Source organism: Telmatherina bonti (genome assembly GCF_933228915.1).
Source record: "Telmatherina bonti genome assembly, chromosome: 4".
In the NCBI taxonomy this organism is placed as follows: Eukaryota; Metazoa; Chordata; class Actinopteri; order Atheriniformes; family Telmatherinidae; genus Telmatherina; species Telmatherina bonti.
The window spans coordinates 33,280,613-33,298,358 of NC_136622.1; the positions used below are offsets into that span (position 1 = coordinate 33,280,613).

At 42.9% G+C, this 17,746-nt stretch overlaps 1 protein-coding gene across 4 annotated transcripts in view; it reads left to right on the top strand.

Moving 5' to 3' along the window:
• Positions 1–17,746, top strand: part of cd34 (CD34 molecule) — a 36,172-nt gene that overhangs the window by 12,080 nt on the left and 6,346 nt on the right. The window contains exons 1-4 of one of the 4 annotated variants that reach the window (XM_079239448.1): positions 3,435–3,652; positions 14,904–14,963; positions 15,052–15,284; positions 15,454–15,531. In XM_079239448.1, the coding sequence (XP_079095574.1) occupies positions 3,571–3,652; positions 14,904–14,963; positions 15,052–15,284; positions 15,454–15,531 (453 nt within the window). In that variant the 5' untranslated portion in view covers positions 3,435–3,570. Of the gene's footprint in view, positions 1–3,434; positions 3,653–14,903; positions 14,964–15,051; positions 15,285–15,453; positions 15,532–17,746 lie in introns of those variants that run through there. The other 3 variants (XM_079239449.1, XM_079239450.1, XM_079239451.1) reach the window with 3 other exon arrangements.

The window sequence follows — 17,746 nt, forward strand, 5'->3', positions numbered from 1 at the left end:
TTCCAGCAGAGTAACGTTGGACTTATGCTTGTTGTAGCACGGTAAAGCTGATGCCAGTAGGATGTTCTCTCTCACTTGGGCGGAGGGTTATGACGACACGTTGTAGTTTCTTTTCCACGTTTACCACCTAAACTCAGTGAGAACATCCAGAAACATGTAAACAGACTAATTACGATGGAATAGTTCTGCATAAACTTGCTACCAGCAGGAGTCTAGTCCAAAGACGTGCATGTCGAGCCTCTGAGAACTTACAGAACCTACGGTGGTTTCAGCGTAACCACCTTACCTGACAAAGACGCAGCGCGAGTATAAACTGGCCTTTAGACTGGATTTATACTTGCAATTCGGCTGCATAAGGTAGGTTATGGTGTCGCCGGTGGGTGGGTGGGCCCGGGGAGGCCTGACGTGCACCCCAGCTACATGAATGCCGGTATGCCAGCTGATTGGTCAGAGGATAATTGTGTGTCTGGATGTTTAGGTCTTGTAGCTGTATGCATAGACATATGTATGTATATATACACATGTATATAAATCCATGGCTGAATGAATCCCATCGGCGCATATTGTTGTTGTAAGCAGGAAATACTTCTTAAATTTCTCCTCAGGGATGAATAAACTATTCTTTCTTGATTGATTGATTGATTGATTGATACTTGCCACCACTGAAGCAAACCATCAAAGAAACTCGACTCTGTGGAGTTTACCGGCAGCTACCAGCCCTTCGTCCATCAGCAGACCCTTACGTTCAAATATAAACAAACATTCCATCTGCGTCAGCTACATGGGTCTGACCTGATGCCAACACCGTGCCAGTATAAACCAGTGCAGGTACCAGATCAGCTCAGGTGGTCAGATCTGCTCGGGGCCCTGCGCTTGCTGATGACATCACAGTATATGATGGGCTGGACGTTGGGTACACGATTATGGTGGGTCCGGACAACTTATATAAGTAGTTTTCAGTGAAGTGGGATTGTAGTTCTTTTTTCGTTTGATACACGAACAACTTTTATATCCATCATTACCTATCGAACGGGACTTACCACAACCTGACCATCACTTCTAAAACTCCCAAGAAAAGAAAGATAGAAAAATAACTCAATTAAAAATAACAGTGTGAGTAAATGTTAATGTTAGTAACTCTTATGTAGTTTATATTCACAATATTAATTCACAATTTAACCACTTATAAATAAATGGGTAGTACAGGTGTATCACTGAAAGGACTAGCTCCGTTTGGTGGTGTTTTAAGAATGTTTGCAATGTATTCAGACGTTGCCATGATAACAAAATCGATTCAGATTGAAAGGAGCTTTATTGGTCCGCGGAAAACATGTTTTGTTTGCCAAAGGAAATGTAAAATAAAAGCAAAAATATCTATTGATAAATTAGAAACCACCAGATTCCTATTGCATTCTTATGGAGAGTGATGTAATGTGATGTCATTGGCAGGCGCCGCCTGAGCGGATCTGGTTCCTACACCTCACCAAGTCGCCTGTGATAAGAAGCAATGTCATTAATAATTATGTAATTTATATTAATAATTTATTCATTATTATTATTGTTAATAATAATAATAATGATGATAATGTTTCTATTATTATTATTATTAATAATAATAAATTTTATTATTATTATTATTATTATTATTATAATTAAAATTATTTTTTTATTAGTAATTAGTTTAATATTATTGTGTGACATGTCTAAGGCCGTGCACACACGTAGCCTGATATCAACAAAACAAAGATATTCTTCTACGATTTGACCTCATCCTCACAAAAGTGCAGATTTTCGGCAATAAAAACGATTCTTTTAAAAACCGAAGTGAAGATTTACGAATACTATGTTTGTGCATCTGCATGTGGACATATATAACAAGGGTTTTAGGTTTCAAAACGTCACTGCCGGTGACAAAAAATGATCGTCACATGTGCCGCCAGTGTTTCCACTCTGAAACGGCATGGATGCCCTCTGAACGTACTAAACAATGTGCTTATGTAAGTAAGCATGGACAGATTTTTAAAAAAAATTTTAAAGACAAGGCGGCGTGAACTTAAGTTTTTTTGCTGCTGAGGATCCTGAGGGGGAACTAGAGGAAGATAGCAGAGACAGCAAAGTCCAGGAGCCTCTTTTATGATACATGCTTGGTGGTGGTAAGCTACATGTGTAGCTCCAGCTGCTCCGAGGTAGACTGATGGAAACATGGCAGCCAGTCGGCACCAACGGCCACTTCGACCACCAGTAAACATTTATACACCCGCTATGCCAACACTGGCAAGGAGGGGAAAGTGTCTTACACAAGGACGCAGTGATTTGCCAGGAGATACACATTTACTTAACTGTGTTTTAGTGAATTCACTTAAATATTAATCTTAAATATTTTCCAAAAATCTTTGACCACTGTGGTTATCAGTTAACCATAGCAACCACACGTAATACAGGTAAAGGAGGTGCAAAAAAAAACATTTTCTTACAATTTACCAATAAAGTGTGAATATTATTTTAAATGAAATTACCAGAAATAAAAAGTTTAATAAGAGTTAAAACATTTTTTTATGAAATGCAGATGATTTCCATTGCTGTTTCAGAAAGAACCGGGTCTTAAAGCGTATTGCAGACACCAGCCAGAAACTTGGCTCGCTCCGTCCTCACATGGCTGCATTGTTTGATGGACGAGTCTCCAGGCAGACCTCAGAAAAACCAGCAGTGGGACTGCAGTGCTTCCAGATGTGGCCGCCTGGATCTGTGTCCATGTGAACATGCCCAGTGAACGCCCCTCATCACACTCCAACACATCGGGGCTACAGCTTGTCATTTTCTGCTGATAACGTGTGTGATTGGTCTATGAGGTCAGCACATGTGTCTCACAGTGTGTGTTATGTACTGTAAACGTGTGTGTGTGTGTGTGTGTGCTTGTGCAGCTCAACGGATGACTCACTGTTGGATGCTGATCTTCTGTCCAGGGAGGCACAAAAACTGGGGCCAGGCGTTGTGAGTGACGCCATGTGCTTTTACTAGCTTCTCAGCTGCGTAAATGCACATGTTGGAGCTGTTTTCCAAGTGCATTTTCTTTATGCAAAATGTAAATACTGAGATATTTTGAGTTTTTTGGGGGGGGAAATACTAACAAAGTCAAACTGAAACCAGTCGTAATAAACTGTAATTTGGTTAGTGTTTTTATTTCCAGGAAAGAAAAACTTAAGCAAACCAAAAGAAAGCTTCGTGTGTTGTCAAATTTTTCATGATCACACCCGTTTTTGCTTTACACACATGCACACGTGAAGGGAGGAAACGGGGACGGTTGCCGTGGGGGAAATGGGTTAACAGGAGGCAGTTAGGAAAGGGGTGTGGAAAGAGCAGAGAGAGGGAGGCTGAAGGAGTGAGGCCATATAAAGAGACACAGAACACAAGCCAGGCTTTATCCTTCTTGTCTGTCCCGCTCACTCAGACCTCACAGGAAACCTCCGACTCCCGCCGACCCTCCAGCTTGCCTTCACTTCCCACACTTTTTTTTTTCTTTCTCGCTTTGGCACACGGTCCCGCCGGCTGCGCTGAAACTGAGCTGAGAGGATGGCCGCATCCATGTGGAGAATGAATGGGCTCTGCAGGAGCACGGCTGGAATTGTGCTGCTCTGCGCTCTATTGTTTAGCGGTGAGTGCTCTTCTATCAGTTAATTCACTCCTTAAGTAGTTCATGAATCCTCTTTGGGCTTTATGTTGTGTGTGAGATTAAATTCTTTTGTCTTTCTCTTAGAATTTTCTTTTATGCCAGTAAATTGGAACAATATTGTAGTATTATAGGGTAGATTTAGTTGTGTATATAGTAGCTAACACTATTTGGGGTGTTTGCTTGTATGTTTGGTACCATGGGTTTGCACAAAGATGAAAAGGGGTGTGCATGGGGGTGGTATGGCTGCAGACACAAAGGAACTGCTCAGTAGTGGAGAATCACCCTGTCTGGGTGGAGCAAATTTGTATTTGAATGCAGCTGCACACTTTCCACAATCTCAACATGCATATAAATTTGTATTTTATTATAAAATGTTTTTTTTTCCATGTCTTTACTGTGTAGCTGTATCTCCGCTTAAAAACATAATTCATGGCCACGTGTGTGAGCTGCTGTGGTGCAACATATTCCCAAACTGCCCACATAACATGTGAATTCAACACAAAAAAACATAAAGAAGTTCCCTCCCAAAATGTGCTCCTCTCTGATCTGCAGACAGTAAATGTGTGCACACGAGTGTGCACGCTCAGCCTCACCGGGTAGGCTGATCCAAATCTCTCTGAGGCCTGATGCTAATTGCAGGGTGATGTGTGGCTTGGATGGCATTGCAGCCTCGCCGGTTGTAAAGCGGGGCTGGTTGTAGTCCGTTACGTTGTAACGACTTCTGCAGAGCTGTTGGGCTTCATCTACGGGCGCTTGGGCGGTAAATGTCGGGACTGACCTTGAGAAGACAAGGCGGAGTATTCCAGACTGATGGAAATAACTAAGGCTTTACTTTAAAAGGGAAAATATCTTCAGACGGCAGAACATGTTCATAGTTTAGTGCAATAAAAAGGCATACCAGAAACCCTCTGCAGCAGCGTAGCAGATGGTAATTACATTTAGATGGAAACCTAATTACTTTGGGTCCTCCCCGTCAGGTCAAGTCAGTTTTTCACTGAAGCAGCCCATCACTAGTCACAAACTTACCTCAAATGGCCTTCATCTTCGTAGAGCATTTATTAGTCTTTTATACCGCTCAGAGCAATTTGAATGAGAGAGAAAATGTCTCCAGTATGTGATTGCAAAAGAAGACTAGAGAGATCAGAAAGGTTCTGAGGATCCAAGAACACACTAGAAAGCTGCAAGCAGCTATGAAGGCCCTCGCATCTATGGTGCCACTTGGCCTATTTGCACCGCCTCCCCTGGTGACCTCCTACCATGCTTCTCTCGCCATTAACTGCAGCATAACTCCACATCAGGTCATTTAGGTTCCTGGGGGCGGGGCTATGGCAGTGATCTCAGATAGAGATGTGTTTGTGGTCAGCATTGTACTATACTGGCCCAGTGTCAGTTTGGTGCAGATCAGGTGTTGTATATCTGAGATAAATGGCAACCTTGGTTTTAAAAAGGACCCTTCCAGTTTCTAGGGGGCGGGGCTAATTTGAAATCCAAACATTAATGTGCAGTTGTATTTAGGATGGGACTGGCATCATATATGGCTCTTTTGGTGCAGATGTGTTGGTTTTTTTTTCTTGGTGTTCTATCAATTTGTTGTTGAAGGCGAGACATCAAATTTTGAGGCCCCGCCCCTAATACACACGTTGAGTTATATAAACTATTACCATAACTTTTAATCACACACACCTCCCAAATGTGTCCTGAGCAATATTAGTGTCAGTTGGATAAAAGCCCTAGGATGAGTTTGTTAAAATGCGTGGCACATGAAAAGGCCAAAATTACCCAAAAATTGGCAGCTTTTACAAAATGGCCGACTTCCTGTTTAATTTAGCCAACAGGTCCGTGAGGCTTTTTTGTAGAGCCTGACAGGGAGCACTTGTGTACCAAATTTTATGCATGTCAGACAATTACCTCAAATGGCTTTCATGTTCATAGAGAATTTATTAGTCTTTTATGGCGCTCAGAGCAATTTGGATGAAGGGAAAATGTCTCCAGTATGTGACTGAAAAAGAAGACTAGAGAGATCAGAAAAGTTCAGAAGATCCAAAAACAAATGAGAATCTGAGTCTATGACATATAAAGCCAAGATTCAATGGACAAATTTACAAAATGGTGAAGGACTCGGATCTGAAAACCGGAACAAGTCATTCAAACACATGCAATGGAAATGCAGTAGATAAGGCAGGAACTGGATTTGTACAGTTTTATGGAGCTTAAAAGTTAATATTTAGTCTGAGAAGCTTTATTCCTATGAATACTTTTATTGTGTTGGAATGCTGGTTAAATGTAAGTAAATCTGGTTCTGAATTTTCTTCAACGCAGCTTGTATGACAAGTTTCTGTCATTGCTGTCGGTGGTTTTCAGTAAATTTCTGCTTCCTACTCGAGTAGTGTCTCAAGCTCTTCTTCGGGTGTTCCTCCAACATGATCTCACACTGCTTTAATAATGTTGAGATTCAGGTTCCGGAAAAGCAGAAAAACTCTGCCTTTGCCAATCAGAAGATTTCAAAATGACAACTTAAGGTCAACCAGAAATTGTCGACACTTTTATGTTGATAAAAAACCATCAGTGTTGACCAGATCCCCAGCACCCAAACCATGACACAGCCTCCCCCGTGTTTTACTGTACTCTAACATCCACACCGATCCACCTTTTTCCATACTACCAATCGACAATTTAATGACTATTTTTAGCCTGAAATTTTAAAATTTGAAGCAAAATATAAAGAAACAAGTGAACGCTGAAGGCTTTCGTGCAGAATGTGTTCAAATGCCCACAAACAGAACAGCTTTGGTCTAAAGCCGTTGCTTTAGTTGACAGCTTCTGATTCTTACTTTAAGAATATGACGAGGGGTGTGGCTGACCCACCCTCGCAGCAGATCTGCAGTCACACACACCTGATACATTGCTGAAACACATGGACAGCTGGCACTGCTGTGTGAGTTTGCAAAAGCATCGTCACATATGGCTCATATGTGCAGCGGGCCATCGTATCTTCACCCAAGCGCTTCTGGAATTCCGTGTTGACCGTCTGCGCACTTGCGCTGCTATTTTGGTTATTGTTTAGATACGGTTTTGCGTGGCCTCCTCCCCACCAGTCACAAGAGACATCTGTTGTCTCGTTGACTGCTTCTAACAATATAGGCCTATGTGGTGGCTGTGGTGCTGTGTGTGGGTCAGAAGACCGGCCCGATGACGTCAATCGTCGTTCAGAGACACAGACAGTTTGAATGTTTCATGCTCCATTATGGTTGTTTTGATCTACATGAAGAAAGACTCTGTCAAACCACTGATAAATGCAGATTTTTTGCCATGTTGCCCATCTTTTTTTGGAACTGTTATGGATCGGTCTGTGCTCTATCAGACTGAGCAGCAGTTAAACTGAGAGACCAACAAAGGTACAATGATGAAGCCCAACCTTTATCCCCTCCTCAAATATGCAGTTATTTACGCAGGTTGGTCATATTTTCACGCAGCCATCTATACGTTTTCTAAGCAAAGTTTATTTCAGTGTGCCAAATACAGCTGAACACCTCTCAGCTAAAATAGTGCTGCAGGGCCAAGCAGATGGGTCAGTGCCTTACCAAAGCACAAAGTTGTTTTGAGGTGCTCCTGGTCAGTTGAGGCGTTTCCCTCCTGACTGGAGAAAACTGTTAACTCACAATGGGATCGGGTGGACTTGCTGGGACATGCTCGATCTGCAGCGGCTGAAACCCACAACTTTGCAGGACTTAAAGGATCAACTGTTGACCTTTTTAATGCCTTGATGCCTCAGGGCGCTTTTAGAGCTCTTAGAGCTGTTTTTATTCCAGCGGGCCAAAGACGGATTAGAAAAAGTTGCTTGTGGTGTTCTGGCTCGCTGCAGTTCCAGTTGTGACTAGAAGAACAGAAATACAGAGAGATGGACAGCGAACCTTAGTGGAAACACCTTAAACACATATAAGCAGGTCAATCATCCCCACTCCAGCAAACAGATTTGGTTTGTGTTCCCACTTACCATGGCTATCATTCAGGAGTTATGCAGGCGTGCAAATATGCAGCCCTGAAATGGGCATGCTTGGCCAAAGTTGGGTGATGTCATTCAACGCCTCTTAGAGTATGTTTAAAGCCATGTCGCTCTCTTTCTTTCTCTCTGTCTCTCAAGATTTCAGGGGAAAACCCCCGACCGAAAGAGAAAAAGATCTTGTCTCACTTATTTCAGCTTGTTCTCCTCAATAACTCGTCCGGTTGCAAAGCAGAATACACTGTGACAACTGCTGTTTGTAAAGGCTACAGTCAACCAAGATTTCTTATGTTTGGAAGACTCTAAGAGTTTCTGTGCACAAATGCAAAAGCTCAGTAGCTGGCCTTTAGTTGCACACACCCTCAATTAGCCTCAGTAATGCAAGTGCTTTAAAATGGCATAAAGTGTGAAGTTTAATGGAACACAGACGCATAAAGCAACACAATAAGTCACAGAAGGGATAAACCAGAGAGATGGTTCATCTCAGACAGCAACTTCAACCTGCCAACAACAACATGGCTAAAACATGGCCGCTTTCTTTCTCATGGTCCTCTTTTGTCCGCATTCTTTCAATCCCAGATCATGATGTTTAAGTTTTAATCACGTCATCTGCTGGAGGGCGTTGGTCTTTTACATAAGCTTTGGCAGATAGTTGTCTTATGTCAAGCGAGGGTGTGCGTCCACTTGGGCCCCTGACTAATGGATGTGAAGCAATGTGAACAGAGTAATTAACCCCGTAGTCTGCGCTTTCTCAAACCGACATATAAGTGTCTTCTGGATGTGAAATCCTGGTCACCATACAGCTAAAATACCAGGAGAACATGGGAAATGCATTTTAAATATGCTTCCTCTTTCCAGATTTATGTCATTTGATGCCAAATGAAACATATTAATGATAAGAAAACAAAGGCACTGTCGCCGCTGGCTTAATGTTCGTCCAGGAAAAGGAGTCGACTTGGTGAAACGGATCGTCTAGCAACAATATTTACCTTGCGAAACAAACCTAATGAAAACCAGAGGCCGCATTCAAGTCTTCCTTTCTGCAATTACTGCTGTTCTGGTGAGCTTATTGTTCCTTGTTCTTCTGGCACCCTGCTGCACTTTTACAGCTGTTGGGTTTTACCAGCGTTAAGAAAAGAAGAAAAAAACAACATTCTGCCTTCACCTCCTTTATTTTCAACCTGAAAATGTTGTTGAACAATAAACTCTACATGTCTCAGGTCAGATTTAAAGGATGAGCTAAATAAAAAAATGGCCTTGAGGTTGCCTAGCAACACCGTTCTCCTGCTTCTACAGAGTTTTAACAGCTGTTTTACTTCAGGTTTAACATGATAAAAAACAAATCACATAATCTATCATAGATATCTGAGCTGTGCTGTCCTAATGGGGGGGGGGGGGGTCACGCTGTTTACTCTGGGAAATAAAAGCACTTAATGAGCCTTCCCTTTGACTGCCAGCGTAACGGCTCCTGGTAATTAACGCACAGCAAATTGCCTGCTTTTCAAGGCAAACTTTTTACACCCTAATTGAAAACACAAGATCCTGCCCTTTGCTGTTCTTTAAGGTACGGCTCATTCATTGGGTCCACATGTGGGCACATGTATGAACCGTATGTCTTCCAAGACTTTTCATCAGCTATTTCTGAAAGGTTGTCCAAATCTTTTATCTTCCTTTTCCACTTTCATTCAACCACAAAACCAGATCGCTCAGGGGTCAGAGGTTCCAGTATCTTTGTCCAACCTTCTTCCCCACGACGCATCTTAAAACAGCAGCTGGAATCGGTCTGCGGACATCTGTTGAAGCCGATTCTGACGCACAGCGGAGAGCAGTTAGCAGCTTCTCGAAGCAGCTGGGCGTTCCAGTTTCATGTCCACAAAAAAAAACAAAAACAAGAACAAAGTGACTGTTTGGGAAGCAGGTTTGGAGCTTCACTGCCCTGCTCAAACTATTTTAATGAGCGAATTAAAGACGAAATGTAAACAGTAGGCAGTGATCAGCTGCCGTCATAAAGTTGTGTTTTCATTTCACGTTTGCTGTCCTCTCCGAAGCTGCTCTGAATTAGAAGTTGCATACAGAGAGCAGAGGAAAAATTAGGTCTGGGTTAAACAGAAATGCGATATAATTCAGTTAAAGCAAATTTTCTCATCAGCAGACAGTCCCGGCATTGTATCCCAGTGACAGTTAGCGTGATTGTTGTCCCACTCCAGGGGCGCGAGCCTGGTGGATTGTGTTATCTCTAACGCCCATCATGTTTGCCTCTGCAGGTCCAAGAGGTCAACACATACCGTGACAGCAACATCCTGTCATAGGATGTGCACAGATACTGTTTCAACGCTCTTATTAATTCCTTTTCATTTTTTTCCCTCCAAATCATGGTATGTTTTGTTTGAAAACACAAAGGGTGTGGGCAGGATGGAAAAAAATGTCAACTTTTGCCACCCGACCATCCAGAAACAAAAATAGTTCTCACGTTAAAGGAGCGGAGAGATTGTGTCTGGACTGCAGTGGACTTATGGCAAGGTTTGATAGTTGTCTGCTTCCTGGAAGTTCTGCTGCAGCCGCTCTACTGCTGAATCTTTTATCCCTCACTGCAATCCAGATGAATCAAATGAACAATTAGTAGTTTAGATGTAGTTAAAAGTTCATGTTTTAGATCAGGTTAGGTTTCCAGGACTTCCTTCAGGCTCTGTGAGACGAAACGATGTCCGAACTTTGTGAACATGGAAAAGGGAGCAGAAAGGAAGTGAGGGAAGACTGCGAACGCTCCAGTGAAGGAATGATGGTGTGGCTCATTATGACTTCCAAGGTGTTGTCCCTGCAGTCAGGGTGGAGGTTAAATCCAAGTCCCAAGATGTGGGGCTGAGGCTTTTCTCCCTTTTGCATGAGTTCACAGTAGAGTCCAGTAACTCTCAGTCAGGCTCCCTGAGGAGGCTCCGTGCAGCTGCACCACTCACACCCCCACCCTCCTCCTCTCTTTTCCTTCTTCAGGCCTCCTCCCCTGTCTCCCCGGGGAGGAAACAGGCCTCATCCTCAAATACCATGAGTTATAAGTAAAGAGCCGCTGTGTCCGACTGCAGCCATTTAATCAGGTGTGACGGTGTTTGCTTTTGCAACAATTTCCTGCTTCTTCCCCGACAGAGATTCAAAAGCAGGAGTGGCAGCGACAATAAGCTGCGGCACAAAAGCCGAGAGGCTGGACAAGACTGGGAAAGACGAGTTGTGACCCCCTGATGGCACAGGTTTGGGAATGCTCAAGTCTTAAAAATACACTACAGAACTTTTACCATTTTTCCGTCAGCGCCTCCTATCAACGGCTAATCCAGCATCCATCTCACATCCTACCTGACGTGTTAGCTCTCTCCAGCCAGAAAAAAGACCATCTTACGATGACTCTTTTTTTGTCTTTCTCTATTTTATATTTTCTTGTGTTTCTTTGCTTTGCGTGTTCAGAACTCCCCGTGTGTTTTCTAGCGTGAAGCCAAACTGTGCTGCAACGTCACGCCGCGTACCGGATCTAAAAGTTGCTACAGCATCAGCTCTAGAAATGCACACGATAGATGTCACTGTGTCATCCAACAAGCACATAGTTTGCTGCTTGCAGCTGAAACAGGAGGAGCAATGCCAAATGTCTAAATAAAAAAAAAATAGCAGATCAATATAAGACGGTTTAAATTTCTTTCCATTGTGCATGAATACACCACGGCTGGGTTTTGCATTTAAGTTTAATGCCTAAAACTGTCTACACAGTGGTATCTTTATATTTTTAAAAAAGTATCTGATCCGATATTTTGACTCACAGATATCAAAGTATCACCAGAGTATTGATAATGCCTGTCCTTAAAGGAAGCAGAGAAACCATTTTCCACATGTTAGTTTACTGGATTTCGTGCTGGCCTTGGCTCCAAAACAACATTCAAGTTGGACAAATTGTAACTTCCAAAGTTAATAACTTTTGGTAAACCGTGACATTATCAGTATTTTACACTCTCCTCCCTTTGGAAAGCGCTTATCTTCTGCATTTTATTAGCTGTGATTGCAGAGCAGTGTTAATAAAGTGATGCTGTTGCATCTGTCGGTTTGTCCAGGGGAGTTGGACGGTGTTCCCAGGGGGGAGGAGGGTTGAAATGAGGTAGCCTGGAAGGACAAAAAGGACCCAGTACTTAGTTTTCAGAAAAATGTGAGCTGATGATAAGACATGCCGTCCTCCCACGACCTGCAATCTCTGCCGTCTGCACAAGCTTGGAAATAAATGATTCAGCTTCTGACGCAGAGCTATTCCTTCCGTAATGAGCGATGATCTGCAATACGGGGTTGTCAATTTAGACCTGGCCTCTCTTAATGCAATCAGCTTCTCCATATTATCCTGTGAGATCCTCAGCGATACCTCCAGCGGCTTGGAGCTTTATTTGTGACCTGACATGTAACGCGCTAAAAGAAAAAGCGACTTCAGGAGCAGAGAGCAGGAACAGCCTGTTGCTGTCAGAAGGCAGATTTTAGTCGGGATTCTGCACGTTAGATTTCTGCCATCCAATCTGAGAAATGCCACGCACCAACCAGAGCCCGGATTTTTTTTTATTTTCCTCCTGTTTAAGCGTGATTTAGAGCTTTACATCTGGCATGGTTACATGCCTCATCAAAGCCCAGAACACTCAGGCTAAAGAAAGAAAAGCTTAAAGGAGGACAGCCAGGGTGGGAAACCCACTCGATGCCGGCCAGGGGTGAGAGGAGTCGTCAAGAGCGACATTTAACTTGAACCCAGAGGTTACGCAACGTGTGGCCTCGGCTTGGCGCTCCACGACCCCCTACAACCCCCCCCACCCCCACCCCGCCCCCTCTGGAGGGAGGCCAAGGCTGTGTTTATGGTGGAGTCGTATGTTTGTCTTCAGACTGCAGGTTTTGTGGGTTCATGTTGATGCTGGGGAGGGAAGCGAGGAGGGGGAGGGAAGCGAGGAGGGGGGTCCTGGCTGGAAGTACAGTGAGATTTTTCACACAGCTGTCTCAGGTGTCTGTGTCCACAGTGCTGGAGAGCTACTGTGTGTAACTACCTGGATGCAGCTGCAACATGTTAACATCTTGCTGGGTGACGATGAGGCTTTAGGCCATAAACAGAAGGTGTGTTTCAGTCGATACTGATGGCTCAGAGCCTGAGCAGATTCTGTCTGTCCTCAGAAACATTATCAGGTACCACAGTAAACATCTGCACCCGATCCACTCGATAAAAGCCGGTAAGTTGCCTCTAAGTCACACTCATCCTCTGGTCTGCAGGGTGTGACAGACCCCGCTGGCCCCTCAGAGAAACCAATGAAACCCTACCTTTTGTTTGTGGTTCTAAGATCGCAGACTGTTTACAGGGATCACAAACACACTTCACATGAATGAGATTAACTAAATAATGGTGGCCAAACACGTTTTCCCGCTGCCTGCAACAGAGTTTTGGTCAGATCTGAAGCTGTTTACACGAAGGTGGGCGAATGTGGTGACCCCTGATTCAGACGCTGCCTCGGTTCGTCTGCATGGCTGTGTGTGTGGTCCCGCAGCTGAACCGAGCTGTGGCATGGTGCACGTGGGAGTTTACAGTCGTTCAGCGTGAAGTCAGGACATTTTTATTCTGAGTTTAAGTAGGGAAACGCTTGTTAGTCGCATCTTTGCTCCACTTAACTTCATCCTGAAATATTTCCAGTATCTTTTGATCCCTTCTGACCGAGCTGCTGATTTACATAAGCAGCAGACGGTGAGAAGAAGCCCACATGTACAAACCTACTTTTGCCCTTGACAGCGTGGCTTAAATGACAAAGACAAACAGTTCAAATTAAACTCTGCAGTGCAGGAAGCAAGTGATGCAGTAAGGATGAGTGCTGCTTTGCACAAACTAATGCTAACTTAAGTTATTAAATAAAAAAAATCTAAGACACTGTAGTTGATTTTGTTCATACAGTTAACAGAATTTACGAGTAGCTACCACGAAGCGAGCTGAGTCGGTTTTAGTCGCGCTGCTTCTGGAGTTCATCGTTTTGCAGATCATCCAGCATAATTGTGTTTCCTCCAGGCACCAGTTCTTTTCTCCATGTAGATGTCGCCTTTGTTTCATGTTGCCGTAATTCCTGATCATTTCAAACAAGCTGCTGCGCGAGTCAGAAAGTGCACGACTCCACCAGGATGCTACAGTAAACAGAAGTGGAGCTGCTTTTGTTTTACTCTGGTTTGGTTTGTGTTTCGCTGCAAATGCTTTATGTTCTGTTGTTGTGATGCTCAGAGGTTGCTGTGTAGTCGACCAGTTTGTGTTGGGACTGTTGGTGGAAAGTTCGGCTGGAATGGCCCACAAAGTCCAGTTTCTGACTCAGAAGTGAAAGTTGCTTTAATACACTGTTTATTAGCCCTTCTGTCAGCTTGTGTCTTAATAAATGACCGTTTTTCTTAGCTACGCTGTTGTTTATTAATTTGCTTGTATAAACACTGGTCAGATCCCAGTGGATTGTTGTGGAACATTTCATCTGGAAAGTGCCCTGAGATGAATTTGTCGCTGTACGAATGAAGCTCTATTAGAAAGCAGCTGGAGCTGCTAATGGAAGCTAATCAGACTGATTGTTGACTATGTTTGGTTTACAGGCGGAAGCAGAGGTTTGTTTTTTTTTGCAGCGACAACCAAAGATCAGCTCTAGTCTTGGTTGTATGGGACTGGCGTGGCGCCGTGTTGATACCCAGCAGCTGCAACTATCAGCACCTTTTATACACCAAGCAGCAAAAATGGATTATATAGTCAAAGCTGATAAGGTTGCTCCACCTTTCCATCTCAGACACTCGACTTCATGGGTGTTTGTGCTGATTTTTCTTAACGTGAACTCAGAAATCCTGACTTCCAAGCTCAGCATAATATACATGGAAACCACCAATACAGTCAGAGAGCAGAACAAACACAGGAAGTAAAGCAGAACAAGGTGAAGATGGGAAAAAAAACAAGTGAAACCTTAAATTTAAAACCAAAACTATGAAGGTTTGACCTGCAGCGAAGTCGGTCTTATCATGATTCAGTGATGTTTTGATTTTGTCTTTTTTTTTGTCTTTTTTGCTCACAGCTTCAAATTAAGCTGATTAGTTTCACTTTCAATTACATTTTAATCTCATGAAGAGAAACTAAACAAACTGTAAAAGCTTGAAGTAACAGAAGATGCTGGGATCTACACAAGCACCATGGAGCACGTAAAAGTCAACGTTTCTTTTCCTTCTTTGTTGCAGGTGAGGTGATGTGTCAGGATGATGCCACAGATGCACCAGCTGCAGCAGCAACAACACCAGGTCAGCATCACAGCCGCCTCTGGCACATGATTGGAAAGTTTTGCACTTGAATTGCTCCTAACAACACCAGACCATGTTGTTCTCCCAGCAGAACCTGCTGTAGTTTCGACTGCTGGAGCTTCTGGAGCTCCTGCAGGCGACGGACAAGCTGCCGCGGCTACTGATTCTCCTGCAGACGATTCCCAACCGGCCACTGGTGTAGACAAAAGCCAGGCAGGAGGCAGCTCCGACGGCACTGCAGCTCCTGCTGCTGCTGCAGGCAACGACCAGACGGCGCCTGCAGTGATCAAGGATGACTCGCCCGTGGTCAAAGCGGTTGTTGTAAGTCCTGATCGTACCACCTTCACTCGGTGCTGCTCTTATCCCACTTTACATTACCGCTTAACGTAAAACCAGACGTTTTATTAGCTCCTCCTATGTTCTCTTTTGATGGGACACAGAATTCCCGTAAGCAATGAGTGTGGTCTGATCTCGCTTTCTGTCTCCACAGCCTGATGTGAAGTGTGTTGGAAAAGAGGACATCCATGAAAGCAGCGCTCTGAAGGTTGTAGTGGACCCAAATAACTGTGTGAGTACACGTTTTTTTTTTTTCTGTCTTTTACAAGTCCTTCTACATTCCCCTGCTTCCTGACCAGACTACAGGCAAGACCGCGCTACCTCCAGCTGCAGACGTTGTCAAGCCGTAGTTACTGTAGTCCAGCAGTGGAATAAGAGACGGAGCTGATTCCAGTTTCCTCTCTGGTGACATGTTCTTCTAACCCAGAACTTTATCTGACCCTACACCTTGTGCACAGAGGATGTGGCGAGCTCCACTAAGGAAGTAAGCATATGTGTGGTAAAGAGCTGCAGCTTCTGACAAACGTTCCTCAGACGCTGTAAATCTTGAACTACTAGTGTAAAACACGGGGAAGAGAGTTGATGTTTCCACTCCCTCTAATGATCTTTTAACGGTTTTTCTTCAGCTGGGAGGACTTAGATACACGTGTGATTCCTTAAAGCATGAGAAACGTGTACTGTTTGGACAGGGATCGCTGCTCAGCAGGATAAATTCAGTTATTTCTTTTTCTGAAGTAGTCGCCCGACTCTGATGAGAGGTTCTGCTTGTCATGTTGCTGAGAATACATGACCACAGACGGGTGATGTCATATACCATCTGTGTGCAACAATATCACACACCTTCCTCTTTTTCACTTTGAAATTCTTTATTATATATTTTGTTTCTATATTGGTTTTTTTTTTTATTCTATTCTATTCTGTGCTATTCTATTCTAATCTATGCTATGCTATTCTATTCTGTTATGTTATGCTATGCTATGCTATGCTATTCTGTTATGTTATGTTATGCTATGCTATGCTATGCTATGCTATTCTATTCTGTTATGCTATGCTATTCTATTCTGTTATGTTATGCTATGCTATGCTATTCTATTCTGTTATGCTATGCTATTCTATTCTATTCTGTTATGTTATGTTATGCTATGCTATGCTATTCTATTCTGTTATGCTATGCTATTCTATTCTATTCTGTTATGTTATGCTATGCTATTCTATTCTGTTATGCTATGCTATGCTATTCTATTCTATGTTATGTTACACTATTCTATGCTATGCTTTTCTAAGGTATGCTATCCTATGCTATGCTATGCTATTCTATTTCTATGCTATGCTATTCTATTCTGTTCTGTTCTAAGCTATGCTATACTTCCTATTCTATTCTATTCTATTCTATTCTAAAAGAGAGCCAAATGTAGCATGTTTAAATGCAAAGAATTATAAGTAGCTTTTCTTGGCACCATACTTTGAGTCATGTGGGACGGTTGAAGGTGCTAAAGCTTTCAGAGATGCCCTGATAGTGATGGGATGTGTCGAGGCTTCAGAGTTCTGGTAATCCAGGAAGTACGTACACAAAGCGCGTATCGAGACTCGTTTTGTTTCAGAGGACTGATTACCTCCGAGCCTTGCTGCCCAGCTGTACTGTAGGACCCGTTTGCGAAGCGGTTCAGATTAGTCCAAAAGGCTGAAGAAGTTTTTTCCAAAACCAAACATCGACTAAACCCAAACACAGATGGAGAACTACTGTTTCCTAATAAAAAGGAATAAAATCTCTTCTGTAATGCTCATCGTTGAGCTTGAAACACAAGCATGTTTACCGTCTTCTGTCTGCTAAAACCACTGTAGTTTTACAAAACACAAATATCACCCCTCCTCACGGCACACGGGACCAAACAGAGTCTGAAGAAGTGAACTTGTTACAGAACCAGTTTGCTGGAAAGCTCCGTCTGACCATCACTACTCCCTCAAAAATATACAGGACTTTTAAGTCTAAGAGCATTTACACATCTATTTAGAATATTTAACTGAGGTTTGCTGTTTTTAATATTCTCATCTAACAGCAAGCATCGCGTTGTTGCTGCTGATTGGCCAAGCGTCTTGTTGTCTTTGTGTAATATAATTTGTGCTTGTTGTATGTTTGTTCTTTTAAAGTCTTTATAATTTATTCACACTTGGTCTACATAGACATAAACACTGATACTTAACCTCTGAATTATTTGCAGTTTTGTGCGGTTAATTTGCACCGATGCGGCTGTGTAAAGGCCTTCAATCTGTTGGTGTTGTTCTGAACACCTGGATTGTCCTACAGATGAGCCTAGTTTACATAAACCCGAGGTTTTTCAGATGTTTTAAGATATTGCTGCTATTCTCCACATATTGTCTGGAAAGCCAGATTATTTTGATTTAATTTTTATTTAGATATTTAATTACTTTAATATATAGTTAATTTA